Here is a 16,430-nt window from a genome sequence, read left to right as displayed (position 1 = left end):
CGCCATAGATACCATACAATACTGAATACACGTAGTCACGTACAATTCCATATTTACTGAATGCACCATTTTAAAAAGGTGAATAGTTCACCTCCAAAAGCCCATTACCGACCGACTACAGGGCACAGGTTTCCTCTTAAAACAAGGCTTAGGCCGTCTATCACGAGGAACAATTTTTTTTGAAGTTATACTTCTTTTGGCGCGTTAGGGAAAATGTTGAGAATAAATTTTGACAATGCGCGCGCATACCGTCAAAGAAAACCGACACCATGAAGTTAGCTATTGTCCAAATTTTAGTTTTTCTAAGAAAGGTTTGACAGTTGACTTTCAATTATTCAAACAATACCTTTTTGCTATTGTTAGTGTCGTTTTCTCTACACACGTAGAATAAGGCGTAAGATACAATTTTTGAAAACATTTTTATCTTGTTACGTCAACGAAATATAACTTCTTACGCATGCAAATAAGTACACACACGTTTCTTTTATATGTAAATGGTACGTGATGATGCTGCCTGCTTGCCTAGAAGATGTCTATTACGAGGATGCAGAGATGGTATATCAACCACGTAAGGGTGCAGATCTTTAAGGTGCCAAATGCTAATGGGTAGACTTCACACGCCTTCGAGAACTTTATGGAGAACTCTCAGGCGTGCAGGTTCCCCACGATATTTTTCCTTAACTGTTAATGCATGTGATATTTACCTATAGAAATAGTAATGGTACAAGAAGATAATATATGTTTATCGATAATGTCATAATAAATAATACGTACTACGTACGCTACATTTTACTTTAGTTTTATTAGCGTATTTTTTTATTTACGTATACAGACTACTGGCACACGAATACTCAACGTGGCGTATATAAAACAATCGTTCTTTCATTAGACCTAAGTATCTATTTTTAAACTTAGAATTTTATTCCACTATGCGTTAGTCCTTGTCTGCATCCGACCTGGTGGTGACTGATGATGCAGTCTAAGATGGTAGCGGGCTAACCAGTTATGGGCGTGGTAGTTAGTTTTTAACGACAATACACACATAGGCAGCCTTAAAGTAAGCGCAGCTTGTGTTATGGATACTAAGATGACTGATGAATATTTTAATGAATAATATACAGATGAACATCCAGCCACTGAAAAACGTTAATGTTCATCATCCAACCAAATGGTTCCAGTTCTGGAAATCAAACTCACGGCCTTGTACTCAGAAAGCAATGCTCACTGCGCCAATCGGCTGTATATATTAAACCAGTACTCCTAATCGAGTTTTCCCCTATATTGTACAGGAACTCAAAATCGCTTGGCTTGGTAACTTGCCACGGCCAAAGCCAAAACAAACTCGAAAATATATAAATTATAAATTCCCGAATTGCTCCTACCGGGGATCGAATCCGGGACCTCCCAAGTATAAAACCACAGTTCACACCACAGCGCCAAGGAGGTTGACCATATTAATACCCTGGCTGCTGCCAGCACAAAACTCTCCTCTTTCATAGTAAAAGTATATAGTGTAAACCCACCACTCTCTCTCAACTTTTAATGTTGGGTTTATAAACGTCCCTGGTATACGTCATAGAGTACATAATTCTATTACGCTTGCTGAACGCGTATAACCATAACGGTCTCCACGTAACACGTTAGTCATAAAACCTAGCGCTCCTAAAATGGCGGCTTGACTCACTGTTAGTACTACCTTCGATAACCCTTTGTAACTTTGAGATAACGCCAAGGAATACTAAGTTATACATATTATATTATTATATTCAGTTAACTACATCGAGAATAAAAAATGAGTAGGTTTCATTCAAATCAAATCCATTTGACGACTTTCCTTGCGCTACGGTGAGCGCTGTAAATTTAAGTAGGAGGTTCCGGGTTCATCTTCCGGCAGAGGCATTTCGGGAATTTATGTCTGAATTCTCTTTGGTCTTGTCTGGTGGGTTTTGGCCGTGTCTAGTTACCACCCTACCGACAAAGCCGTGCCACTAAGGGATTTAGTGTTCGGTCGGATTAGTAGCGGTGCGATGTCGCGTAGACACCGATTAGGGGGGGGGGGGAATACCTTACTCGCTAACAAGTTAGCCCTCTACCATCTTAGGCAGCATCATCATGTACCACCAGGTGAGATTGCAGTCAAGGGCTAACTTGGGTTTTTACGAGTTAAGAAGAAGATTAATCTACTGTATATTCTATCTTTTGTAGTTGTGGGGTAACGATACAACAAACGTACATATTCAGTTACTCTCGCCTTTATAATATTAGTGTGACGGTTAACATTAACTTTAATGGTAATGGGTCGATTTGATGAAGAAAGATAGATTGATTAGTTAATTTCGTGCGAATGCTAATGCACGTATGCAAGTCAACGCATATCGATCGATGACTTCAGCGCATAGCATTGCGATTGCCTCGAGCGTGGCTTATCAGCACGAGGACTGGCCACGAACTGCGTCGTTAATCATTTCGACAAATAGGTACTTATGCATACTAAAGGTTTAGGTCACAGTTTGAAGTAATCATTGACGAAGGCTAGTTAGTTGCATATACGAATTTCGTAGGGGTTTTCAGTTTTATTCCAAGTTGGTATTTACTTTGATGACGGCTGAGACATCTTTGCATCTTTGTACGAGTCTCATACAAGACTGAAGTGTAAAAAATACCTACCGACACGATGTCGTGAGCATTTGGCTGTGAATCAAATACAGTTGTGGTTTTTCTACAAATAAATGAAAATGTACCAAATGTGTCTACGTATCTATAGGCGAAAGAATTTCTTAAATCGGTCAATCAGTTTAAGAATGCATTCATCTCTACATGGTATTTAAAACCATTTCGGTTTTACCGTCTCAGATTATCTGCTCCACATATAGCATTTTGATTTGATTTGGAAAATTTTTAAAGTTTTTTATTTAAAAAATATAACCTGATTTAGTTTTTATTTAAGTAGAATAAAGGATATTTGGAAAACAGTCGCCGAAAAATAAATTTACGTGGCAGTAACTCACTTTTTTTCTAAGTTGTAAAAAAAAACATATTTTTCCTCTTTACAATATTTATTTATTTACATAGTAAAAAATAAACTCACTTCCGCCGTTTGTATACGTATTTTAAAAGTTGTAACGGATTTTAATTTTAAAACATCCATTGTAAAACAGATTTAGTACAAATTACATTAAATAAGTTTTAAGTACATTAAATACCTTATGCATTTCGTGTAGACCAAAATTGCCCTTTGTAGCATATAATAAAATGAATATCTTAGAGACTATCAGAGATTTAAAAAGTGAAGGCAGAACGGACAGTAACGCCCCACCCCGGCTTCGCACGGGTGCAATTTCACACTACATATGTAACTTAGTAGCTTATTGTGCTGCCTGTACTATGAGCGGTGCGTAAGGTCCTGTTAATAGAGTCAGCTAATATGAAATGGCAGTGTGGAGGCCGCGAGTAATGGATGGCCCCATTGTCGGTGACTGCACGTTGCAGGTGCGCCGCGATAGTGCTGCGAACTATCGATGTCGATGTTATATAATGCTAGCTTTTGCCAGGGGGTTCAACATATTCAACGAAAAAAATAATAAGCCGCGCTTCACAATTTTTGTGAGTAGCTGATTTACCCTACTGATTAGAACAGCGTATGTTGGCCAGTCTCGAAATGAAATAAGAGTTTGAACTCTAGGGCTCGAAGAAACGAAAGGATCGTCGGCTGTGAGGCCGAACCTCGGCGATTGGTGTGACAGGTTTTTGGACGGTGATAAGTTCGCAAGCCTCCGATGATGCCGTGGTGTAAGCCCATGTTTGGATAAAAGTGAGGAGCTCGTCTTCGCGGGCGAAGACGTAGACGTACATGCCCCCGTAGCTATCATTTTGAACCCATTACCGACCAACTACAGCAGGGCTATTTTGTATCTCAGTTGACACACTAAATCGCTTAGCGGCCCGTATTTATCGGTAGGGTGGTAACTAGCCACGGCCACAGCAACCAGACAAGACCAGAGACAATTCCCAAAATGCCTCTGCCGGGAATGGAACCCGGTACCTCCTACTTAAATTCAAAGCGCTCACTGTTGCGCCAGGGAGGTAGTCACTCGTCACTAAGTAATATGCTAGAATTGTCAAGGTTTATCTTCATAGAAACTATTTTGAAGATTATCTCTAGTGGTTAGACGTAAAGAATATAAATATAAAAGCAAATAAGAGTTGAATGTACCGCAAAACAGACGATTTCTAATATTATCTTTTTCAATTTATCTTTACACATGGTTTATGATTTAATATACTATCGATATTTTGTGGTCACATCACGAGTGTAACGGTCCGCACTGCTAGCCAAGCGACAATGGTTGATTGTTGTCGCAGATATATTGAAAATGCCAATGCATATTACGGATTTATGAATACCGCATACTTTGTGAACGTAGGCATAGAAAAATAATATCGTTATTAATCGTAAATTCTATACCAACCTAACCTATTAATGTTTGAAGTTTGCTACTCTTTGATGCAAAACTTTAATAGTTTCCGTTACATGTATGATAAAAAAGAGCTTGGGCATAAATTGGTCTAACTTCATAGCTCAACATTAACTAGACTGTGAGATGGTGATAGCAAAAACAAACCTGGCTAAGTTTGTTGTGGGCTCTTCTTAACCCTCCTAGCTTTAGTTTTAAGTTAAAGATTGCAGTTATCACCATCCCTTACATTATAATGTTAAATATACGAACGCTTCAAGTGCCTGTGATAAGGTCTAAATGAATAAAACATATTTGAATTTTGAATTTGAAAAATTTGAATGTTTTGAATTTGAATTTGATCTGATCTGAATAACACATAGGATATAATTTACATTTTAATAGTAAAGGAGCTTTTTGTGATGGTCATATAAAAGAGCAAGTAAATAGTTTTAAATTAGAAGCCTATTTACTGCAGATTCGATATCTACACCGGGCTTAAAATCCCGAATAGAAATAGCTAAGCAAGCTTATCATCCTTAAAGACAAATGTACACATCCAATATGTCCACGCACATTAAAAAACGACTCATAAAATCTTAAATATGGAGAATTATATGCACGTGAGACTTGGACAATAGCACAGAGGGAAATTGCTTGAAGCATTCGAAATGTTGTGTTGGCACCGAATGGTGACAATAAGTTGGACAGAGAAAATTGGAAATAGAGAAATACTAACTAGTCAGCGAAAAGAGGCATATAATTAGAACTATAGAAATCAGAAGAGGGAACCTGATTGGGCTCCTACTAAGACATGATGGATTTATCTTTACTTATAATACAACTGTAACTGGAAGATTTCTGTACATTTAGTATATTTTGAAAAAAAATTTGACCGGGGGATGCTTTATAATTGATACTGAGTTCAAAACGAATCTTGAGAATCTTGTCATCGGATTTATGATATTCACAGTCAATATCAATATTCATGGATGTTTAACCTTCGGTCTTGTTTCAACTACATGATAATAATGAAAAAAAAATCTATGTACCTATAGTATTCCTAAGATTGTGTTTATAATTATTTTCATATATTGTATAGTATTTTATTCCTTTTTTGATATGTACTCATTAGCACGAAATAAATGTATAAAAATAGTTAATAAAGACATCGCCATATATCCTCAAAGTAAGCGTAGCTTGTAGTATGGGTACTTTGATGAATGCTGTAATTTTTTATGAATAATATACATAAATACATGTAATAAATATATAAACACCCAGACACTGAAAACACATCAAATGATAATGTGAGATGGTGATAACACAAGAACACCCGGCTAAGTTAGTTGTGGGCTTCTTTGGCGCACCAGGGCGCATTTGGAACCCTCGTAGCTTTAGTTTTAAGTTTGTGAATGTAGTTACGCCATCACTAATCACTACTATGTACCTACACATTTTCTTTGTAATCAACGCATCAAGTGCCATCTATGCGCCTATTTGAATAAAGACATATTGGTTTTCACATGCACGTTCATCATACAAACATTTTCCAGTTGTGGGAATCGAACCCACGGACTTGGAGTCAGAAAGCAAAGTCGCTGCCCACTGCACCAATTGTCCGCCCGGTAATAATGAAGTCTCCTAACTAACACTGTAGCAACATAGTGGGTCGTACCACTAATCCCCTTACTTTTAGAGAGTAGGCAAAGGAGGATTATGAAATATAAATGTGCTCATTATTTTGTAAGTATTAAATCAGGTTTATAAACGAACGTAATCCTTAAGGTTTTTGCGATTAATCAACGAAACACACGTCTATTATTGTGTTGCTATTGAAATGGCGTAACGTGGGAATTGTAGCCGACCGTTTGCACGAGACAATACATTTTTTACGCACTCCGTGTCTGCGGGATTACATTAATAATACTGTTTGTTATACGTCTGTAACATTAGGCAAAGCGAGCGTTTACTTAATAGCTACCTTTTGTTGTGTGAGTTAATTTTTTTGTTACGTCTTGTGATGTATTCTTTTTTATTATTGTCCTTCATCCATTCGGTTTTACATTATTTAACTAAATACTTAAGTGTCGCTGTCCACTACGCCAATCGGGCGAAAAACGAGTAAAAAAAAAAGTGTTCTGAAAAATCTGTTTCGTGCTACATATTTCTACAAGAATAAGAAACACTATAGCATGTATAACATACAGGAAAAGAAACAGTAAGTTTACAGTAAAACACAATGTAGACATGCAAAGGCGGCCTTATTGCTGCAAGCAATCTCTTACAGGCAACGGCAAGATAACGGGATAGTGCCAAGAGTGTTGTAATATGTAATATGTAAATAAAAATATCTACGTAATGTTTAAATATAAAATATTCATAGTATATCTAAATATATACACAAGTAGATTTAAATATAAACAGATTTAAATAGATAGATTATGAATTAGATTTCTTTTTAATTTTGGGTGTTAGACCGTTTTTCCCTAAATAATTTGCATGCATAAATTGATAAAAGTGGCCATTTAAATACGATACACTAGTTCATTGATTACTTAACTAAGAGTGCTTTGAATACTAAACTACACTTTATATTATGGCCGAGACGGGTTATCTGATAAGATCACGGACCCGTACTGATTTGTTTATAAAAGAACAAGTTATCTGTGAACTTTAACTAGGCACCCAATAATTGCAAAACGCATTTTCCCATGGCTCAGGCTGTTTTACTAAAGTTGCTTTAGGTTAATACTACATTGTATTATTATTACTATAGCTTTTGCCAGCGACTTTATCCGATATTTTGACAAACTCCCTGGCGCAGCGTTGATCGCGGACGATCTGTCATAAAATAACTCATTTGCTTCCCTAGGCCACAAGCTGGGTACGCCCATGTAATTATTATAATTTTTATAGTCTATCATTTATTGATTTTCTTGTTTTTTCCAATTCTTAACAATGCTTGAGAAGATAAATAACACTATAAAAAATGTAAAAGAAAAAACATACACCGTCCGCTTGCGGGGCTTTTGAATGCCCAAGCAACTGGCGGTCAGGGCTCCAGAGTAAGGAACCTCCTCACAACACGCGACGTTTCAAGAACTACTGCCTTCTGTATCCGACCCTTGATCCAACAACCAAGTCAAAGCTTCTTAAGATGTTGGTCGAAGCTTTTCGCGAGAAGACCATTAACTGAAACGACGATCGGAACAATAACAGTCGACTCAATATTCCACATGGCGGTAATCTCGTGAGCAAGGTCCAAGTATTATTATTATTTATTTAATGTTATTTATTTATTTAATTATAATGACTAAATAATAATGACTAAATAATAATGAGAGTATAGGTTTTAGGTAGACGAGGCCTAAGCTGCCGATGAACAAAATTGTGAAACAATCTAGTTGCCGACAATTAGGCCATTTCAAGCAATTCAAACGCTTCAAGAATGTGAGCGGCGGCTGCGGGAATACCGCCGGCTTTCGAAGTTTAGACTTCACTATTTAGATGCCTTGACTATTATAATGGGGCCAGTTAGATTGGTCACAAGTTAATTATACCTCCGTTTTGCACTTGCTTGGCAACAGTTCTAAAATACAATTTAAAGAGAATCACAAATGTTTATACTGAAGTAAAAACTTTCATAGGGACCTCAGAATTAAGAACAAACAGAATTCAGTGCATTGTGTCTAAAAAAGTGAAAGAGCCCAGCGGACGTCTCACTTTACACCCACGTTGTTGCTAGCTTACAAACTTTTTACCATTTTCCAATTTTATCGTAAACGATTTTGACATTAGAGGTAAAATAATTACTGTCTACTGCTAAATGGTATGAAGTGACTCACCGTTTGTTCGAGAAACTCGACTAAAGTGGAGTGGTTTTTGGAGCTGAAAAATTGGTCTTTTTACGTTTTTTCTACGTTTTATAATGTTCTTAAAAGTAGATATATATTTCATAAGATATCCCAAATATGTGCAGTTGTAATAATAATATTTTATATATTCAGTAGTATTACTTAAACCATTATGATAGAAGCTTAATAATAGGAAACTACGACAATCTGTTTATTTTTCCATTACATTAGAAACTACATACTTATTTCCGAGACAAAAAGTAAAGTAAAGAGTATAGTCGCTCGTTAGTTTATTTACTAAAGCTTGGATGTTAACGATGATGTGATATATTGAATATATTGTAATTCTAGACCTTTCCAGCTCATAAACTATCTCTATGCCAAAAATTATGTAAATCCGTTTGTCTGGTGCTGCGTGATTGAAGGATAGACAAAAACACTTTCGCATTTATAATATTAGAATGGTTTTTTTGTACCTCTTTATAACAAATTTTACACCATGATTTTACTTCTTCCCTTCCGATTTGTTAGTTGCATTATACCTATACAATATTTTAATAGAAGATTTTAGTTTTCTTCTCACACCTTTTGTTGCCTGTCTATGAACTAATAAGATCGACAAATTTTCCATATTGACGTGACAACGTCTTATAAATTGGTTTGCCGGGTGACACTTCAAGAAACTGCGTTACGCTCCGCTCACGTTATGCGCTCACAATGAGAGCGAGTGAGAGGCACGCGTCCCTTCCACTCGGGCATGGTTAGCCCGCCTAAGAGCGAGAGAGACAGACATAAAAAGTGAAAGGCACGCGTCCCTTTGTAGTAAACGCTGTTTCATTGTACGCAAATGTATTGCAAGTTATTGTATGTATATTTGTATATAAATACGTATGTATGTGTAAAGGTAAAAATAAAATTTTGTTAATATGAAATTCAGTGCGAGATTCTTTGTATAAATTAATGTTTTAAATATAATTCTTTGTATAAATAAATGTTTTAAATTGTTACTATTATTTCATCCTTCTTCCTACTATAAGAATGAATATTCACATTAAAATTATTTTACCACTCAAAGTCGTTGTCACGTAAAACTTTCGCCCGTATACCGACTTTACAGGCAACCAATTTTTTTTACTTTTTTTTAACTTAACGATTTATTATATTTACATTTTTTATGACTTCTCTCTTTAGTCTACAAAAAGTTAATTAATTAATTCATTCAATAGCATTTAAATACTCATTATAAAATCACAGTGTATATTAATTACAATTAGCTGGTGTGTAAATATTATAAAACAATTGATTGCAAAAATTATCACACATAATAAATAGGATACATTAATCATCGTAATACAATTCAATATCGATATTAGCGGTAAACATTATATGAATGTTATATTTTTTCATCAGAAATCATTAGAAAACTAGCGTGCTGCTGAAGAAATTCTTCAACTCACGCGTGCCACATGTCTGTCATACTCACTTTGAAGTGCCTATAAAATTACAGTCGGCAGCTGATCGCACGTTGACACGAGAGCCGTGACAGACAGAAAGGCGGTACAAAAATTTCTATTAAAAATGCAGTCTTGATCATCGTCATAAGGTTTTTGATGTGAAACTTATAATGCGACTTCAAACAAGGTTGCGTTAAATGTTTAATCTGACAGATTGTAATATTATGATGGTGTAATTCAATATAACTGTCGCCAACGTCCATACCATGTTAAATACACCGGTTCTCGTCCGATCACCGAAGTTAAGCAACATCGGGCGCGGTCAGTACTTGGATGGGTGACCGCCTGGGAACACCGCGTGATGTTGGCTTTTTGCTTTGTTTTGAATAGAATCTAAAATAAATAAGAAAGTCAACTTTATGGCTTTTTTACCTTGTTTTAAAAAAAAATATGTCATATGGAAGTTTCTTGCGTGTGTACACTAATATACACATACTTTTTTTTATTCCACCACAAGTTAGCCTTTGACTGTAACTTTACCTGGTGATGATTTAGTCCAAAATGGTAGCGGGCTGATCTTGTAGGGATGTTATATGTAACCCATACTCCAATCAGTTACTACGCAACATCGTTCCCCGGTATTTGTCGGTTGGATTGTAACTACGACAGTTGAAGATTTCCACGAGAAGAAATTAAAAATTTCCAAATTGCCCCTGCAAGCGATTGAAACCAGAATCTCCCAGTGAGGTCATATTTGTCTTTGTATTTTGAGTTCGAGTAGTTTGTTGTAATTGTTACATTATTTCTATATATTCAAGATACCATTCGTTAAGTGAGTGTGGTTTCTTACGATTTAATTCATATCGAATGGCCCAGATTGAGTTGGGAACAACTATAACTATCAAAGACTCATTAAACTATAATGTTTATCATTTGACGAGTATTAAGAGTTCTCATAACAGTCTTTCACATGTCAAGGTTCTAACGACTAGCATTTGCATTTCATTTAGTGATGTACCTAGCCAGCGGTTAACACGGAGTGATTATATTAATACAGAGCTTAAACATAGCAGGCCAAATTGTGCAATAGCTGCAGTGCGAGGAGAATCCTTTACTCACCTTAGTAGTAAGGGACATAGTTTTGTCGTGAAACTGTCTGTCACGATATCGATATTTACAACGAGATCAAAGTTATCAAATATACTGCTTCTTCTTTATAGGGTACGCTAAAGAATATACAGTATACTCGACAACTTTGATATTATTTTATCTACATACAGCTGTGAAAATTGATTTGCTAATTTTACTTATGTGTTACTACCCTTGCTTCAGATTTTAGTTTAGTTACTAAATACTGTTTTTATTTATTGCATAACCAAAAAAACGATTTACAAATGGTAGATTTAATGCTAAAGGACTTTCTACCAGCCAACCAGTGCGAGAAAAACGAGTGAAGGTGTGGCCAAAAAATTTTAAGAACTAAAAAAAATAAAAATATATACATGTAAAATACAACATACATATACCTCCCTGTCGCAGGTCTTTGTTAAAGAAGCATTAAGTTTCGGTTTCACAACTACTGATTTCAAATAATTTAGATAAAATATTTAGTACGTAGTTTATTTCGCTAACTTATGTCATAATTTGATGGACAGTTTTTTCAGTGTTTATCTGTAGGTATATTATAAGTGTTTAGGTATGTATAGGTATTACTAATAAAATAATTTATCAGTCATCTTAGTACCTATAACACAAGGTGACCTAACTTTGGAGATAGATGGCGATGTGTGTATTGTTGTAGCACATTTATTTATTATTGAAATAACTGTCGAAGGTAATCGATTTAAGTAGCAAAAGTATTTAAATGGTCGCATCACTAGTTCTAGCCGCCTATTGTCTTGTTTTGAGGTGAAGGATGGTAGCAATGGTTGATTACGCCTAATTATTGTCACGCAATCCACAGTTTAAGGCCGAGTGATTTGTGGCGACCAAATTATAGCTTAACATCCATTTTGGGAGCTTAATGAGTGGTTATGCTGATAATTTAATTGTAGTAGAGCTATTTAAGCCAAATGGGTAGGACTTCGACTTCACTCTCGGAAGTTTTCTAAGTTACGTGGTTTTAAACAATTAAAATATCACTTGATTCAACGGTGAAGGAAAACATCGTGAGGAAACCTGGATGCTCGAGAGTTCTCCATAATGTTCTCAAAGGTGTGTGGAGTCCGACAATCCGCTCTAGGCCAGCGTGGTGGACTACGCACTTAACCCCTTTCTCATTGTTGGAGGAGACCCGGGCCCTGTAATACCTGGGCTGGTAATGGGTTGATGTTATGATGATGATGATGATGATGGTGACACTTAAACACACACAAAACATGTTAATAGGAATTAGCATAATTTGGTAAGCGATGATAGATGATGACCAAAATTACAATACCTTCCTCCTATAATGGAGCTGTGCTGCTGATGATGTGAAGATGTAGGTTAAGTAAGAAACCATTGGAAAGAAACGGCGGGTGAACTATAGAGTATGTCGCATGGTTCATACAGGTATGTGTAAGCTTTCGACTGCAATGTTCAAAGTCAAAGTCAAAAATATATTTTTTCAAGTAGGCCCATACCCTAATGCCCATGGCCCAAGTACACGGTAGTAAGTCGATGGCGATAACCATATTCGTAAACTTAAGACTAAAGCTACGGTTCCAAACGCGTCCTGGTCTAAGAAGAAGCCCACAGCCGGGTGTTTTTTTTTGTTATCACTTCGTTCAGATTTGTTTAAGTACTTTCAATAACTTATCGCTCTTATCGCTATGTCTAACGGTCGAGAAGTGAGTGAATCTTACCTTTTTTTGGTTTCTTCGTTATTTGACTAGAGATCTCATGGTCCAAAGTATGGATTTCAGAAATTATAATTTTGTTTTTTTTTGTTTTCTTGATTTTATTTTTCTACGTAAACATCTCTCGTTTCAATATTGTCTCATAGTAATATAGAACTTTGAAAAGTAAATCGAAACCTCGCTTCAGTCGCTATGAGACTCATAAAAAGCATAAACCCTACCTGTATTAACTTCTGCATCGGCGGTATGTGAGCCTTAGTCTGAAAGTGCTTGCGCAGCGTTTGCCTAAAAGTCGCAGGTTCAAACCCTGTCGGTTTCAAACTTTTTAAAGGCTTGTAAAATGGATAAATATGACTATGAGGATATATTCAGCAATTTCAATACCCCTGTTTCTGATTACAGGCTCGTCGAAGCGAACTACAACGCAGAGCAGCGCGAATACGACCCGGGATTCGCAATTGCTGTCGCTGCTGGCGGCGCGCCGGAAACAGCTGTTGGCGGGCAGGCTTACCACCCACATCAACACCATCGCCAATCTAGCTACTAAGCCACATAAGTAAGTATTATGAATATTATGTTTAATTCAAGAATTCAAATTCAAAATTTCAAGAATTCAAATTCAAAATTTCAAGAATTCAAATTTAAAATTTATTTATTTTAAGTTGGCACTTTTGAAACGTCAAGTCAGTCTGCTTGTGAAGACTGCCACCGGTTTTGGAGGCACATCTCATTAAAAGCCGGCATGAAACTCAGCAGATTGCTTTTTTCCAACATAAATTTATAGTTTAACAACCTGTAGATTTTTTCTGTCTTGTGAGTGATGAAAGTGGAGCGGCCTGCTTCCAAGCAGTCCGGTCATTAAGGAATTCATCAATCGTGTAATTTGCTATACGGTATTTTATAAATCTTATTAGGTCATTCTCAAGTAGTGCGTTAGTTGTTTCATTGGCTGCGACTTTATCAGTTGGTAAAGCAATCTCACAATGCAGTGTTAACCATAAACTAAGCAGGATAATTACCATATAGCCTTAATATAATAATATAAGTCTATAATATAATATAGACACTTTAAAATACTTAACATCTCACCACGAACAAATAACACTATGAGTAGAAACTAACCCGTCAATGGTTAAAGTTTTCTATTGTTTCATAATCACGATTAGACGTAACCGTGTAATATGTCGCATTATTCTATTGTCCTCCTACAAGATATATTAAATATCCATCTTTATTTTTTTTATTTATTTATTTTCCAGGGGTAATACTTCATTCGCTCAGTTAGAAATCAGAGATGCCAACAGCTCCCTTGTGAGGAGGATAACCTTTGACAATTCGAGCAACGAAGCCATTGCACCCACATTAAAACTCGTTTCCCGAGAAGGTAACAGAGAAATACGCCAGGACGTAAAACCACATGAGATCAGACATTTGTTCATACCTAGGCTCTTGTACCAGGAGAATAAAAGTAGAGCGGGATTTTTAAATAATAGAAGAAAAGAACTAGGAAATAAGACTATTGTAACAGAAACGACTACTGAAAGTGCTATTATTTACGTCCCACCTGAGAAGTTAGAAGGGCTTGATAAAGAAGTCGAATTGGATCCAGAAGAAGAGTTTCAAGTCGATGAATCTAATCATGGACTTTACTTACTAAATTATTCGGATACAGATAATATAACACAAGGATCACCAGACTTGAACAAAACCACATCGAGCAATGAAATCAAAGAAAATATTACATATCAATTCGAAACTACAACAATAGTTCCGGATGAAAAAGAAAAGACAACTGTCTTGCCAAATGAACAGGAGAAAGAAGAAAAACCTGAAGTTAACTCTATAGCAAATAGTACAGATATACAAAATACAAAATTAGTTAAAATAGATAATGAAAATAAAGATAAAGCAGATAACCAAACATTATTTATGTCTGAAGAGATATACAATCACTTTCGTCCGCTTGAAACGGAATTGCCTGACGAGGAAATGGCTCCGTTTATATTTTTTGGCCAAAAACTTGCGGGACAGGCTATCACAGATAACTTAACGAACTCTCCATCACTTTCAGCATCAACAAAGTCCGTCAATTTCATAGCGGTGCCTTCAGATAAACGGAAATTTAACTCAAGATACTCTGCTACAGAAAAATACAAAAATAATAGCGCAGGAGAGGAAGAAATCAACGAAGATATGGATGTTTCCGTCGTAAAAAACACCATAGAAAAAAATAAAATAAGAAACACGGTCAAGGGGCCTGCACCAGCACGACACGTAGGCTTAGTAAGTGCTTATAAAAAATATTCAAGTACAACTCAATCGACGCCTAAGCCGCAATCTATTGCACAATCGAATGTAACCGAATCGACAATACAAAATATTACACCCAGTTCGTCAGACAAAATTAGAGATGGTTATGGATTAAATAATACCTTCGCCAATAAAGATTCTATAACAACTTCAAACGTAACTATAATAAAGGATGCTTTGACTAATAAAACTAGTTCAATAACACCACCGAGGAATTTCACACGAACCTATTTTAATTTACGCCGTCGACCGTCTAGACTAACTACTTTATCAAGCACTGAAAATAGTTTATTAGAAATATTAAATGCTACAACAGAAAAAACCTCAACTTCAGTTTACACAGCAGTTGTAACTTCTGTATCAATAACTTCATCTATAAAAGGGCCTAATAAAACAGATGAATTAATTAAAGATCCTGAAAATAATACAACAACTGAGCTCATAGAACAGTTAAAAAATACTACAATACCAAAAGTTGTAATAATAAATGAAACAGAAACAACGACAACTGGTCCATCGACAACTGTAAGACCTTATAGACACAGGATTCGGATTAGGACGACCACAACAGAAGGTCCTATGAAAGTCAATCCAAGTTCAAAACCTCTAGTAATTCAAAAACCAATAGAGTCTCCTATAACCAGTGAAAAATATGTTGGAGATTTCAAACAAGAGACAACTACGTCGAAAATATCCGAGAGATTAGCAAGTTTGTTTAAACAAAACGATTATGTTAACACGACCAATGGTATGACAATACGTCCAAAAAATATATTGAAAAGGCGTAGACCAACAACAACTACAACGACTACTACATCTACGACAACTTCTGTACCTCTAACTACGTCGACTTATGAACCTAATTCTTTTACTACCCCTATAGTGGTTCCTACTACAGTGCCAACTACACCAGCTGTAGAAACGGTAGATAACTCATTCAAACCTTTTGTTGTTGTATCACGTACTTCGTCCGAATCCAGTTCTAAGCCGCTTATATTAAATGTCAGCTCTTCTAAAGATGCAAATAAGACTGTTACTAGTAATAACACTGGTGAGACTGGTAGTAATGATTCTCAAAACGAAGAAGTAGTGATTGAAGCTGAAAAAACATACACAGCATCGTATGTATTGGCAGGACTTGGATTTTTACCAGTAATAGCAGTTGTAACTTTTGTTCTAAGAAACTTAATGAATAAAAAGACGAAAGATATTGATACGGAATACGAGGGCTACTTCGACGATGGTGGAGAAATCAAGAAGGAATCACCAATAACTCCAGTCGCTCGTCCACCTTTGCCGACTCCCGCTAAGCCAGACCAAAAATGGGAGTTCCCGCGAAACAAGCTTAGATTACAAACTTTGTTGGGACAAGGAAATTTTGGCCAGGTAATTATTTTTTATACTTTTAGGTAGAGCTAGAAACATTTTTACTATATTAAAAGACACCCAGATTTGTTGTCCTGCAAAAGTAAACCTATCCAGAAAAATACTTTAAAATCAAAGCAATAATTAAAT

At 36.0% G+C, this 16,430-nt stretch overlaps 1 protein-coding gene and 1 non-coding gene across 2 annotated transcripts in view; both read left to right on the top strand.

The window, feature by feature from the left end:
* The window catches only part of LOC120625575, a 190,634-nt gene that overhangs the window by 160,563 nt on the left and 13,641 nt on the right, over positions 1–16,430 (top strand). Inside the window, exons 2-3 of the mRNA XM_039892630.1 lie at positions 13,008–13,161; positions 13,865–16,301. Of these exons, the coding sequence (XP_039748564.1) occupies positions 13,008–13,161; positions 13,865–16,301 (2,591 nt within the window). The remainder of the gene's footprint in view (positions 1–13,007; positions 13,162–13,864; positions 16,302–16,430) is intronic.
* Positions 10,017–10,135, top strand: LOC120626120. Its single transcript, XR_005658838.1, has one exon. It is a non-coding gene; the product is annotated as a 5S ribosomal RNA (ribosomal RNA).

The sequence above is a fragment of the Pararge aegeria genome, chromosome 8, assembly GCF_905163445.1.
Source record: "Pararge aegeria chromosome 8, ilParAegt1.1, whole genome shotgun sequence".
Classification (NCBI taxonomy): domain Eukaryota; kingdom Metazoa; phylum Arthropoda; class Insecta; order Lepidoptera; family Nymphalidae; genus Pararge; species Pararge aegeria.
The sequence above is the reverse complement of the archived record's forward strand: the minus strand, read 5'-3'. Positions and strand labels throughout refer to the sequence as shown.